This window comes from Mytilus trossulus, chromosome 14 (assembly GCF_036588685.1).
Source record: "Mytilus trossulus isolate FHL-02 chromosome 14, PNRI_Mtr1.1.1.hap1, whole genome shotgun sequence".
Classification (NCBI taxonomy): Eukaryota; Metazoa; Mollusca; class Bivalvia; order Mytilida; family Mytilidae; genus Mytilus; species Mytilus trossulus.
Genome location: NC_086386.1, coordinates 77,993,743 through 78,008,984, shown reverse-complemented (window position 1 = coordinate 78,008,984; position 15,242 = coordinate 77,993,743). Strand labels below are relative to the sequence as shown.

The 15,242-nt window shown below is 34.6% G+C and overlaps 1 protein-coding gene across 3 annotated transcripts in view; it reads right to left on the bottom strand.

Moving 5' to 3' along the window:
• The window catches only part of LOC134697294 (pre-mRNA cleavage complex 2 protein Pcf11-like), a 36,745-nt gene that overhangs the window by 11,485 nt on the left and 10,018 nt on the right, over window positions 1–15,242 (bottom strand). For 2 of the 3 annotated variants that reach the window (XM_063559470.1, XM_063559472.1), the window contains exons 3-6: window positions 9,117–9,299; window positions 6,341–6,511; window positions 4,299–5,728; window positions 91–3,281 (exon numbers count right to left, since the gene is read on the bottom strand). In XM_063559470.1, the coding sequence (XP_063415540.1) occupies window positions 91–3,281; window positions 4,299–5,728; window positions 6,341–6,511; window positions 9,117–9,299 (4,975 nt within the window). The remainder of the gene's footprint in view (window positions 1–90; window positions 3,282–4,298; window positions 5,729–6,340; window positions 6,512–9,116; window positions 9,300–15,242) is intronic. The other variant, XM_063559471.1, reaches the window with a different exon arrangement.

Below are 15,242 nucleotides of genomic sequence, written 5' to 3'. Positions count from 1 at the left end.
GTTCTCTCTGTCACTATTCCCCCCCCCCCTAGTAATATGGTTGTGTTTTTTCTAGTTTAAAAACATATTTCTTAAGTTTATTAGACTAACCTGGATTAATTGGCTGATTCATGACACTGATTGGAACTGATCCTGGTGGCATCATTGGTTGACCTGGCAACGGCTGACCTGCAACAGACACCGGTGGACCTTGAATAGGCATAGGTTGACCTGGCATAGGCATAGACTGACTCATCACTGGCATATTGGGTGGCATACCAGGCATAGACTGTAATGGCTGGCCTTGAGGACCTTGTTGAAACATTGGATGTGGACCCTGAGAACCCTCATCTTGCATCATAGGCCTTGGGCCCATTTGGAAAGGTGGCATAGCTCCTGGACCTGGCATTTGCTGATTTTGACCTGGTGGAAAAATCTGATTTGGTCCAGATGGAAATGGCTGATTTGGACCAGGCATAAATGGTGGTTGATTAGGACCTAGTGGGAATCTTTGATTTGGTCCTGATGAAAATGGAGGCTGATTTGGACCTGGAAATTGCTGATTTGGTGGGAATGGTTGATTGGGTCCAGGCTGGAATGGCTGATTTGGTCCTCCTTGATTAAACGGCTGACCTGGTATAAACGGTGGTCTAGGCTGAGGTGGACCAGTTTGATTCATGGAGGGTCCATTAAACTGATCATTAATTTGTGGAGAACCTCCTCTTCTGTCTGGACTATGTCTCCTATGTCTTCTATCTTTATGACTATCTGGACTTCTGGACCTTTCATCATACAGAGGTGATCCCTTTAATCTGTCCTTATTCCTAAGTCCTGGAGGTTTTGCAATATCCATGTCTAATATGGATACAGGCTTTTTTTGGCCAAATGATGGTGAGTTTCTGTCATCTGATCCATGTCTCTTGTCACGTTTGCCTCCACTCTTCTCAACATCAGGTTCTTTAAGGGTCTGATTTTCAATTGGGTCTAAGATTTTCACATCTGGTGGTGGACACGGCAGCCCAACCAGGAGCCGTTGATTTCCTAAAGTTATTTCTCTTGGGGGTCCATTAAACTGCAACTCATACCAATTTCCATCTATAATAATTTCATGAGAGGGACCTCCAAATGCTACCATATGAAATATTCCATCAATGCAGACCTCAACTGCCCTGTCTGTGGGAATTAAAAACTTCTGTCCGTTTATTATTACATCTCTAGGGGGTCCATCGAATCGAATACCCCTTGCAACACCATCCATTACAATAAAAGGAATTTTTCTATCAAGTCTTATCTGGCATTGCAATCCATCAATGACTATATTTTTAGGCGGAGGAGTAAATCTCATTTCTACTCTTTCATCATCCAAACGAACAAATCTTGGCTTCCCGCCATATGTTCCATATTCTTTTTTGTCTATCAATAGCATTCCATCTCGCCCATCTATCAAAACTGTATGTTCCTTATCACGGAATCGAATTATTTTAGGTGGTGCATCTATGCGCAAATTATACAAAAATCCATCAATCCACATGTTCCTGGGATTTCCATGATAAAATACTTGAGCTCTTTGATTAGGACCTGGGCCCCAGAAAACTTCCTTCACTGGGTCAGCAACTTTGTATACAGCAGTACCATTTATAAGAAGCGTTCTTCTTGTTTGTTCAATGAAAGCTTCCAACTGATCCCCTTTAAAAGGAATGATACGTTTTGGTCCTCCCATTCTGTAATGATGTGGCTGACCATTTACAACAATTTCTTCAGTGCCATCAGGGAATATATTCAGTACTCCGTCTTTTATCCTCACCCCTCCTGGCATCATCCATCTGTCATCTCTGTCAGGGTCATAAATAGGTTTAGGAACTAGACGTGGTACTCTTTCATCTCTAGGAGGTTCTCTACGAATTTCATCTCTTGGAGTATCTTTACGATTTTCATCTCTAGAACCATCTTTACGATTTTCATCTCTTGCAGCATCCCTTTCTCTACGTCTATCATCTCTGGGTCTGTCTCTACGCCTTTCATCTCTGTGACTTTCATTTCTTCCATGCTCTCTATGGGATTTTGATCTTCTTTCTTCTTTCTGAGATCCCCTATGAGTTTTTTGTTCACGGTTTTCTTTTGCAGGAGCCTTGAGAGCATCGGGAACTACAGGCTTGGGCATAGGTGCATCTTGTGAATTATCTGGAGAATTTTCTGATCTCAACATTTCCAACATTGCTCCTACAGCCAGTCCAGCACCTTCTTTCTTCTTCTCTTTAGGTTTAAAAACTTTCTCTTTTTTCTCTACATCACGTTTGACAGGATCTAGTTTAGGGGTAATCAATGGTTCTTTCTCCTTTAAAATAACAGGTCCAGGGCCTAGAAGACTTGGTTTTACCTCTTTGGGTCTATCTACTGGTGACCTTCCTACCTCAACATCAGGTCTCCTATCTATAAGTGGGCCTCTATCCATTTGAGGGGGCTTTCGGAGGTCCACATCAAAATTCATAGCAGGGTCAGGACCAGGGATAGGTCTGTCTCTATCAGATCCAATAACATCCGGCTCTTTATTCAATCTAGGACCAGGTCCAGGTCCAAGTAAGCTTGGTCTTACTGGTTCCTCTCTTGGACCCCTGTCATCTTTTGGTCTATCAGGTCCTCTAAACTGGTCCCTTCTTATATCTGCATCATGCTGGTGACTTCTGTCTTTTCGAGGAGAACTGTACTCCATCAACGGTTCATTTTGTCGAGGAATAGGTGCTTTTCCAGGTGAGTTATACTCCATCAAAGGCTCGTTTTGTCTAAGTGGCAGTACTCTTTCATCTCGTCTATGAATTTCAGGTTCTAGAAGAGGCGGTTCATGTCCTGGATGGTGATGTCGTTTTTGTTCTTGCAGAGTATCAAATTCAGATAAGCTTCTTAAAACTGTTTGAAGTTCCTGATGACTAAGTTCTCCAGACTTTCTTCTCATTTCCATTTTTCTTAATATTTGTTCTCGATTCTCAATTCTCAATTCTTGTGGTACATCCTCTTCAGAAGGAGGCTGTCCAATCCTTTGCACTGGTTCATTATAACCAGGACTTCGACCTGGAGGTCTACTGAAGGGTGGTGTTCTGAAATCAGTATCTCTTGGAACCTTGGGTGCTTGGTGTCTCTGATCGAGTGGATCTTGTCTCTGATCTATGTCTTCTATACTTGATCTACGACTGTCGAAGTCCTGTGGATGATCAGCCTTGTATCTTGCCCATCCTACCTGCCCACCTCCTCTGGGCGAAATTGTATCAGCGTGTCTGTAATCCTGGTCTTCATTTCCAAATAAGGCACTGAAAAAAAATAACAAATTAAGAAATTGTAAAAATTCAACAATGAATCTTTAGAATGTTTAGAAGTTGATAATTGCTTTCATCCAGTTCAATAGAACTCTGGTTGATAGCTGTCTCATTTGCATTCATACCACATCTTATTTTCTGTACTGGTGCAGATGCAGGTCTGTTATGGGACAGTCAGTGATTCAAAACAAGAATGTTTGTTATGGAATATTTCACATCTTTAACATTGCACTTTTAATTGTTTATTTTATTTGTATTTACTGAAAGCTCTCTTGGAAAGATATTCATACTTATGATATCATGCTTATTTCTTCCTTTGCATTTTTTTTTATGTTCTATTTGATTTGTGTCTACAGTTTGTATATCTTAAAATTAACCTGATTTTATTTATTGTGAGTATCTACTGATGTTACAAGCAATTCTGCTATTTATAATTGATCAGTTCTAATTTTTTTAATGTTGCTTTAATCTTTGAAATTGGTGATGTAATATTCCATTTCAAGTTACTCGTCTGAGAATGGTTTTTAATATCTTAACACATAGAGGCAAGAAGAGTGAGAACACTATGACGCCATAAACTAACGCTGTCTAGGAATAAACATGCTATCTACAGGCTTTTATCTCATGGCTGAGAAACTTTTCTTTTTTTGAACCATATATAATTTATGAGGGTCTGGTTGGGATTAACAGAATAGATAATACTTTACAAAGAAAAATTAAACAAAAACAAATAAGTAGAGAGTATAAATGTTGTGCTAAAGTATAAATTATACTTGTGGAATACAACAGAAAGTAGGTATAAATATAATAACAGAAATAAACAATGTATAGCATAAAAAAATCACCCAATTACAGAATACCAAATAACTAAAATGTTTTTATGAGCATTGTACAGGTTATGTTTAATATTTTTTAAAAATAAATAAAGATGTAGAAATTTGAAGAATATTGAACTTAAGAACCCCAGTCAAAGCCCTCATCTATAATGTCCCAATAAAATGTTCTGCTCACCTTAAATCTTCATTTAGCTTGGTATGAATGTGAACTGGTTCCATGGTAGGAACGCCTCTTTCCTGACTGATTCTGGCTTTTTTACTGTTTCGGCCAGAGTCTCCATCTCTATAATCGCGTCTTTCATCAAGATCCCTTTTATTGGAACCAGAAAGTCGACGTTCATCTTGATCTTTATCCTTTCTTCTTTCATCAACATCTGTACCGGTACGCTTAGGTATCCTTGGCAAACTAGATATGGGTTTTCTATGTTCAATTTTATGTGTTTCTTCCATGGGTTCTTCATTCTGAGTTTTGGTGTCCTGTTTTAAATCAGTCTTACTTCTACTTTTACTACTACGCGTTTGAACTTTAGATCCTTTTACGGTCTCTTTGACAGGAGACCTTGACCTTTCTCTGCTCTTTCTTGGCGACTTACTCCTTCGACTACGAGTATCTTTCCAACTATTTTCTCGTTCTCTGCTTTCGCTTTTTCCATTTCTTTCTTCACTTGTTTTCCGATTTTCACGTTCCGAGTCTCCCCTAGTCCGTTTATTTTTACTATGTTGAGTTTCACTAGGGCTTGATTTACTTTTTACTTTTTCCTCGTCATTAGGTGATTTCCCTTTATCATGAGTATCTTTGTTTCTTGCTCTGCCCTTATCATGATTTTCATGGCGTGGTTTAGTGTCATTATTTGTGCTTCTAACTTTTTCCTGACTTTGACTACTCGTTGCTTTTAAATTTTTTACCTCTTGGTCCTTGGATTCTTTTACTCTTGTTTCACTGGCAGCCTTTCTCGGGTCTAATTTCTTTTTTCTTGGTGATACACCTAGACTTTTTTCAACTTTCACTTTAACTGTGCTTTCTAATCCTTTTGGGCTAGAATTCACTTTTTCCGGAGTAATTTTTTCCTTTTTGACTTCTACATCAGGCTTTGGTTTATATTGTTTTTTCGGACTGAATGTATTTTGTTCCATAGGTTCATGTTTCATACTTGGTATGGCTTGGTTATTTTGATTACCAAACTCAGATAAAAACGGTGAAGCGGTCTGCATTGGCCGTGGCAATAAGGCGCTAGGCATTGGAAACGGCAACATTCCTGTACCAGAAGTCATGACAGGTGGCTGATGTGTAATTTGAGGTGGCATAGCGGATTCACTCAACAATGTCGGAGGCTCTGTTTCCCTTCCACCAAACTGATTCAACGGAACATTAGTGCTGGGACCAAAAAAGGTCAACTGAGGTTGTTCCTCACTACTAGGGAGAAGTTCAGGCTGTGCTGGCTTTGACCTCATTCTTGGATCCCTACATACTCTGGGATCTCTTAGACGAGGATCTTTTTGTATTCGAGGGTCTTTTTGTATCCGAGGATCTCTTGATATAGAAGTTGTTGTCTCAGCTGGTGCTTCTACACCAACAAATAAGTCAGTTGAATCTGATGAGTCAGGCTAAAACAGAACAACAGAATATTATTAATAAAAGGAGACATTGATAAATGGTTGTTGTTGGGTTATGTGTCACATTCCTTTTTTTTTACTGCTTTGACCAGACTCACTGATTTTTCTTAAAATACATGTCCTGAATTAAAAGTAATAAAACAGGCTTTGTTTTTCATTTTTATTGCTTGACACTTTTATGTCAGGTTTTTATTAATCCCACTATATAGTATGGGTTTGTCTCATCGTTGAAGGGTATACAGATGACTCTTGTTGATAGCTGTTTCCTTCTCAGTCATCACACCTTATTGTCTGTGATATCAATATTAATGAGACAGCAACTCACCAGTGCATATAACCAAAACATCAGATGAAGAAAAGCAATAAAAGCGCTGTTCCTTTGGTTTCGGTGTTTTTGTTGTTGATGCTGAGCATGTATTAATTTTGTGTTTTTGATGGATACCCCATATCCTCTTTTTCTCTATTAATATATAAGTTTTTTTGTGCTTTGGAAAAAGCTTTTTCACAGTCAGTCTAAAAAAAAAATGAATAGCTGCAATTTCATCAAAAGTTAACAAATTGCAGATGTTTTGTCAATGGATGCATTCAGTTTTGAATACGTACCGTTTTTACCTGAGATTTGAGACGTGCTTCAGTTTCTTTCAGTTCTAATTCTAGTCTTTTCTGTTGTAATTTCAATATTTCTGCTTGCTTGGCAATCAGTTGTCTCCTCATTTCAGCTTCATCCTCATCATCTGGCTCCTCAGGCAAGGGTAAACCTTGCTCTTCTTTTTGCTAAAAACATAATCAATGATTTAAGGTGGGAAATTACATTACAGGTAGATAACTCTGAAACAAAAACAGCTGGCTCATGTTCTTTCATTGTGGAAATATCAATCTTCTCAATGATCAAAGTTTGTCAAACTGATAAATATCCAATGACATTTTTCCAATAAATTATGTGGTTCAAGTTTGTTTTTTTTGGGTTTTTTTTGTATGTATTTTTTAATGAAAATTAAATGAGACAACTAATTTTTGTCAAAGTGTTTGGTGACAGAATATTTATATAGATGCATTTGCTTTTTGATGATTAATACTTAAAAATTTGTAAGGGTTCCGCAGAACCCAGTGTCTCGCCTATTTTTGCTGTAAATCGCAGGCTCAACAATAATGAGGAAAAAAATCAATAAAAATATTCCTCTTGTTACTATTTTATGATTGTAAGAAAATCTAAGTCCATTTAAAAGTAAATTACAGAAAAAACGGAGTAATCTTTTTACAAACTTTACTTCTGGATACAATCTTATGATCATAAATAAGCTTCTGTCCAAGTTTGGTACAAACCCAGGATAGTTTAAGAAAGTTATTAAAATTTTAAAAACTTTATAACCACAGAGTGAATGTAATGGTTCCCAGCAGGAAAACTAAGTCCATTTAAAAGTAAAATATGGAAAAAATGGATTTTTTTATTTACAAAATTTACTTCTGGATACTATCTTATGATCATAAACAAGCTTCTGTCCAAGTTTGGTACAAACCCAGGATAGTTTAAGAAAGTTATTAAAATTCTAAAAACTTTAACCATAGAGTGAATGTAATGTTTCCCAGCAGAAAAAACTAAGTCCATTTATAGTAAAATAAGGAAAAAAATGGAATAATTTTTTACAAAATTTACTTCTGGATACTATCTTATGATCATAAACAAGCTTCTGTCAAAGTTTGGTAGAAATCCAGTATAGTTTAAGAAAGTTATTAAAATTTCAAAAACTTTAACCACAGAGTGAATATTTGTTGACGCCGCCGACGACGACAGAATGTAGGATCGCTTAGTCTCGCTTTTTCGACTAAAGTCGAAGGCTCGACAAAAAGTAGACGAAATAGTATTGTTATATACATGTATATAATCATGGATCTACAATCTGTCCAGTATCTAGTCATTGCATAAGGTTATGTTTTCCCCTGACTGTTTACAGTCTTTTACACTAAATCCATTGGATGTTGGATGCCTCCTAATTGATCATTTGGTGTTTCAAAGCATGTTATTCCATATAGTCAATGGTTGCTGTCTGCCAGATTTGTTTTTAGTTAAAGCATAAATCCAGTTGTTGGTTTTCTTGTTCAAATTGATTTACATTTTATCAAGGCCTTTATATAGCTTACAATATGGAAAAGTTTTCCTCACTGTTGAAGGCCATACCATGACCTACACTTGCTTACATCCTGATCTTTTATGTCTCATTGGCAATCATACATACATTATTTACTTTCCTGTTAACTATAAAACATGCAACATTTATTGAAGTGCTATACTCCTTACATGTGTTTACCTGGAATAACTTACAGAACATATATTCTAGTGTGACAAGTTATGAAAGCCAAAAATAAAAACATTAAAAAGGCCAAATTGAACAGACAAAATAATCTAAGGGCAACTTTTTCAAATTTAAAGAAATAGCCACCCTTCTTAAATTATTTCAATGTTGTTTTTTAAAGGGTTTTTATGATAGAAAAGATGCTTATAAAACCCGTCAGCAACACTGGGCTTTTCATCAAAAGTGTTATTATTACTTTGCATTCAAATTTGTGTGCAAGGACAGTTATAGAAAGGGGGTGTAGATTCCTGTATCCCGTAAACATTATGTACTTAACAATTCTCATTTTTTTGTAATTTCCCATGTCCTGCCAGTCTTCATTTCACGTTTTCACTGCACAATAGTTTGACTTTCACGTGTCACACTTACAAAAATTTGGCAATCCTGCATAACCCTGACACCCCAATGAGACCCACTAGAAGACACCCCAATGAGACCCACTAGATGATCCTACATTATTCAATATATGTACTAAAGTATGTTAATTTTTCTTCAGTATCAGAAAGGCTTCTCAGTATTTGTTGAAATATTTTTCAATCTTTTATTTTAGTCATAAACTAATCAAGGAGGGTGGGGTCCTGATCCTAAAATCCAGGAGGTACAGAATTAATTTTTTTTTAAATCCAAACATTCCGAATAAAGAATTGCCAGATTGTGAAAAGATCGATCCAGATTTTATAAACACTCAAACCCAACGTCCAAAAATAGGTCCTGGTCCCACCCTCACCAAGGAGATGGACCTTATTTATCAAAGAATTGATTTTGTTACATGCTAGAAAGTAAGTACTTGATGAACACCAATAAGTTTGATTAAATCCTGCATTTAATTTGATTATTATATGTTATTACTGACTAACTTCCTTACTAATAAACACTTGACAAAATGTTTTCTTTATATCAAAATTTAGCAAATCATATGAACTTTGAACCCCTTAATATATCAAAATTATGTTCAATTTAAATTAAAAGGATGGAAATGAAGCACATAAAAATGAGAAATGAGTGGACAGCATTTGACAGAATCCTACCTGTGCAAGAAACCTAGGATTGACATGGATACTACTGGACATACTAGGTGGTGGTGCGGTCAGTGGCCATGCATGGTCAATGTTGTTCACCCTAACATCCAAGGCATACATCCTTCTACTGGAAAAATGTTGATTCCAGGTCTGTCGTACTTTAAACATACACTGTCTAGTCTTTTCATCTACCTATTTTTTTGGATCAAATTATATTGAAAATTAACGGCAATGTTACCTGAAGGTGAAACCCGTTTCCACAATTAACTGGTGAACACAAAAACAATTTTTATATACGGCAGCAAGTTAATGCTCACATACAAGCGCTCTTTTTCCAGGATATTTCCAAGTAAAGAAATTTCAACCAACATCATGAACATATTCAGATTCAAACACCATATCCATTCAATAATGAATGAATGCAAACCTGCAACCTTAGAAAAACACCTACATGAATATCCTTCAAATATTCAAAATAGACCTTAACTCCTGCAACATGATTTAGTCAATAAACCCAAAATAGCAGTGCAAAACAAGTCAATGAGACCAATTCTTTGAACTCTTAGCAAAATAAGTTGGTTTGTAAGATTCACCAAGCAGATTTTAAGAACTTCACCTAATGTGATTATATAAGCGTGGCAGGCATCTTGGCTTTCAAAGTTGAATTTGTTAAAATATGGTTGAAAAAACTTGTCTTCCTCTTTCTTTGCTACAAACTCAATTTTTCTATCAGCATACTAGTATTAAATTCTCCTTGGTCTTGTTCACAGAAATGTATGATTGATTGGTTGGTCTCTGAAACCACTTACAATACTATCAGCCAAGTTGTGGCAGTCATTTTGTTGGTGGAGGACCCAAGGAATCCTGACAGAGCTATCCAATTTCAGTACAACTGAAAATCTGTATAATTTGATTTTGGAGTCCAACACAGACAGTGCAAGTGTGAACTTATATCCTCACCGACGTAATATTAATGTAAATGATAAATTGGATCAATTACTTTTAAACCAAGTGGGAGCCCCCCTCCCCACACGATGAACAAATCTGCCACATAAAGTCAGAACTTATCAGAATTTGGATTTCAGTGCCAATCAAGGCAATGTCCCATTCCCAGCATTACCTAGTTTGACAGACCTGGCCCCCTTTATTGGAAATCATGGATTTGCATCAGTTTTTTTTTAAAATCTTCAATGAAAGAAGTTATATCACAGTGATAAAATTCAATGCAAATTTGACATCAGTTACACATGAGCCATTTGTAGGTATATATTGCACAAGAACAATGGGTACAAGTGAGGCAAATTAATATTTCACATAAAAATCATAAAATGGTCTCTGGGAAGTTATGGTATTTTCAGAGGAGATAACAAAGTGCTTTTCATCTCAAATGAAATTCAACACATCTTTAATGCAATCAACCAACCTAATTAACCAGAGGTCCTATTAGGGTAACCACTTCCCAATAAAGCTTTATTTATTGCAAATGCAAGACTTTTGCCAGTTCCCATTTCACTTAACTCCATCCCTTTTCATAATCCTTGATCCACATTTGATTACAGTCATAGTAATATACTGGTTAACCAATAATAAACTAGACATAATGAAATGAATGTTCCCTTTTTGAATTTTTTAAACAAGGCTATAATAAACTGATGAGTAGATTAAAGCATAAAGTCCTCTCCCTTCAATCTTACTATCAAAAATTTGGGAACCCACTGCATTGACAGTTCTCTTTTTTCACACTTACAATAAAAACTTGCTAGGAAGTTATAAACAGGACTTTCTCCCGGTCATGACAGCACCAAAAGCACTCATTTAAAGCATGGTTAGGGTTGGGTTTTTTTTCATTTTTTTTAATCTTGTGTACATTTACCTTAATTTTAGCTATTACTTATTAAGGTTTTATTTGGGGGAAAATCATCATTAAAGGGCAATAACTTCAAGAGATCTGGTTTGTTGATAATTTTTCTATTCAAAAGTTCAAAGAGCAAAAATTTAAAAAGTGGAAAAATTCAACATTTTAAGGGCAATCAGTCTTGAAAGTTAAGGTCAGACAGTTTTGAAATAATGTCAGTAGGATGAACTCAACATCTTAAGCAATGTTTGCATTTTGTCAGATTTTCTGCATCTATATGAATTTTAAAGATAATGAACACAACTTAAAATTTTCTATTTTTTACCCCAGTTACTCTAGTTGGTTGACAGGCAGGGTTACATCCAAACATTAACATGATTGGAAGGTGATCTTTGAAAAAGTTAACAGATGACGACAGATGCCAAATGCTCACATTGGCCATTGGCAACATTAATTTATCTTACATTTTCAAATGATGTTGGTACTAGTTTTAATAAACCAACAATTGCTAAGAAAAACAATCAAGATCTGAAGGGCCCAAGTTGTTGCTCTGAAAGCTATTATCTCTAATTGTAATGACAAAATTGAACAAACTGACAATGATCTTGTGCTGCAAAAAGTGACTTTTGTGTCAATAAATGCTTTCTTTTGAACTCTTAAATTGTATAAATATATAAGTGCAAAATTTAGGTGGCAGAATCCTATCCAAACTGAAAGCTTACTTCAAAGTGAGGACCAATCCAGCTTTCAAACTTTGAGGAATTGTCCACACATAAATCTTAGCCATAAACATATCAAATACTACACAAATGAACTCAACAACTAACTTATGAACCAAAAGAATGTTTGAAATTATTTTTTCCTATCTCTTTTTATGAACTATTGACGAGAAAAAAGATTGGGTCATTGTTTCAATGGCTATTAGTATTATAACACTTTTATTTATCATGTTTATTACCAAGTAAATGATTACCTAATATTAACCATGAAGACAATATGGATGCCAAGTGAAGCATGGATAACAAATTACAGAAAAACAAACAATTCTTTTCAGATTTGATCTTTATTTCACAAAATATTTTTGTTGTTCTGCCAGACTGTCTTGACGGGAGTTTTTGCACTTTAACTATTTTCATGTTGTTTTTTTCTCTCCAACTGCAGTAGCAATCAACCAAAAGTTTGAAGATACCAATAAAAACTAACTTGAACCTGATTGTTAATACACATGTTTTAATCTAAAATGTTATTCCAATTGGTTTTCTTGGAGCAGGATTTTTGTTTTTGTCAGATCTTTTTAACTGTAGTCAAATTATTTTCCTAAAACGGACAATCTATCTATATTAAAAAACATTGCCGTCTATAGCCTTTAACATGTTTCACAAATATGAAGAGCAACTTTTGTGCTGGTACATTGAATCATTTGCAATTCAGACAGTTGTTGGCGAGACAGATTATCTAACATTTGTCAATGGAAAGTGTAATGAACAAAACCTCAATTATTGTCAACAGCATGTTTGGCTGAATATAACCATGATAACTTAGTTAAACTTCCATGCATTTTGGCCGAACATGAAAAACTTGAGAGATGCAAATTGATGGAAACTGAACCTTTCTCTGTACATTACCACTGATGTTGTCATTCAACTGAAAACAATAAACTTCTACTAATTAGCCCAAGATGGATGCAAGTGATGCCATGGCAACAGATGCAAAGTGATGCTCAGACGATGGATGCAAGTGATGCTGCATTAAATTTATAATCATACAATGAATAACATTATGATGCTGATCAATAGAATATGCAGTCAGCATGGTCAGTCTGAACTTGTCAGAAATATCCATTAATTTTCTGCTTTTCTCCCATCAGTTTTTTTGTTCATGGTATATTTTTTTTTACCCTGTTCTTCACAAGTTGTATCTTTATAGTACGGCAAAGGTTTTTGTGCTAAATTTGTGTTTCAAAACAGTTTTTTTCTTTTTTGAATTGACATAGATACAGGTGTTGAACTGTTTGGTCGATTATTTTTTTACACCAGATTCAATCAGTACAAAGTATACTTGGTACAAATTTCCATATAGTTAGAAGCACACAATCGATTTTTTTCTATCCAGTAAATAGTCCATTTTGTACATGTGATGCAATAAGATTGACAACTTGATAGCTGTGAAATTGTGGGTACATGTATATTCAAAGTAAAATGACCAGAGTCAAATGTTTTCCCTTGTTCTAAACAATTTCAGTCCTTGCTTTAATTAATCCAACATTTGTGAGTAGATTTTGAATGAAACAGTCCAAGAGGCATCACACTAAAATTGTAATGTTTAAGGACAACATTGGCATGTACATAGTAGTGGTACCCTGATATGTAGTGTACCACTTATCTTGAATTTGGTGCAAAAAAGGGGAGACGGACAACGTGATTTGTTTTAGTTGAGAAATTTATGACAATTTGAAGTTGAACAATTTTCTAAACACAGCAGGTTCTACAGGTAAAACAAATAATGTGTATTTTTCAAAAGAATAATTAGAATATTAAAAAATACCAGTGCAAGAATATTATAAAAATACATTGTACATCAGGCTTTTTGTTAAAAGTTGAAAATAAAAAAAATCATTTTCACAAAGTCTAATTGCAGCTTTTATCCAGAATATTCAGCTTCCCTTTTTTTTATAAACTGAATCAGAAGCTAGTTTATACATGTATGAAGTAATAGACGTTTAAAAAATGGTGAATATACAGAAAATGCTGGTAGAAAAATTTATGTCCAAAAACTTTACAGGCTTTAGTGTAGTCAAAACCTTCAGCCAGATATATATCTGTTATATGTAATAATCTTTCAATGGTATTTTTCAAGGATAATATTTAATATGTTTGTATCTTATTTTGTGTAATATTTTTTTTATAGTGTGACAACTTGGTTTAAAATGGTTTATTCCAGACTTCTCTTATACAACTATACTACTGTAAATTCAGAAATTATTGCATACACCTTTTTATTACTATTCAAGGACCCCAAATCACATGAGGTTTTAATTTTGTGTTTTGCATAAATACCCATATTTTCTAGAGTTATTTATAGTTGTATGTCAAAGTTGTTTCTTTTTTTTTTATAATAAATAAATAATAATAAATTGAATGCACATTTCTCCACCATTGACACATTACAAGAGAATATAGAAATGACACAAATTTTTCACACCACCTTTAGGGATCGAGAAAATTGTGTGAACAATTGTTGTGTGCTATTGATTAATAAATGTGATATGTGTATCAGCAAATCCAGCAGGAATTCATTAGATATATTTGTAAAAACAATTATTTTCACCCATAGTGCAAGTAAAAATATATACTGACATCAAATGGACAAGGGGGAAATGAAAGTATGTTCAGATATTAAAAGGCAAAAAAAATATAGCATTAATTTCTGAATTTACAGTATATATTTTACAACTACCAAATGCAAATGTGTCATTTTCATGTTGACATACCAGTTTTTTTAGATTGTTATATTATATAAGTGTAATAAAAAAAAATATTTCTAAACACACGTTAAGAAACCATCAACTGTACTGTCATCTATTGTATTTGTGTATTTTATGTTTTGTGTAAATCTTAATGTAAACGTTTTTAAATTAAATATACTTTCTTTCACTATTGTTACAAGATATATCTGCTACAAGTACATGTAGACATTAACTAGCAGCCATCTTCTCAGTAAATATTTTTTTAGTTTTGAATTCACCGACACTTATAACATTCTCATATAAAATCATTCGATTTTCTTTTCTTCTATTTTCAATCACTTTTCCTTTAGAAAATAGCCTATTATCTTTCAAATAGGAATGACCTGTGATTCGAATTTTCTTTTCACTATTAACAATGCATTAGACAATCAAACGTCCTTAGATGTGTTTTTTTCCATTTGAAGAATAATAGTGTAAGTGTTGCCCTCTTCTTCTAATATTAGCTCCTTGGAGATGTTTAATATTCACATTTCTTTTCTAGTTTCCTTCTGCTCTCTTAGCTGACTTTGTAAACAATTATTCAGGTGTCGCTTATAATTTTCCAGCTTAAACTGTTAAATGAATGTTGTTTTTGGTCTTTATATAAAATCCATGAAGATTGCTGTAAGATCCTAGCCTCCTTGCTTGTTTTTTATTTGTTAATCTTTAGGAACACAGCCTCCTTGAATACATTCTATTTGCAGTTTCAGTCTTTTTCTATCTTTTGCTTATTGTCACCGAATTCTTCATTTTCAACTTGATCCTAACACCACTT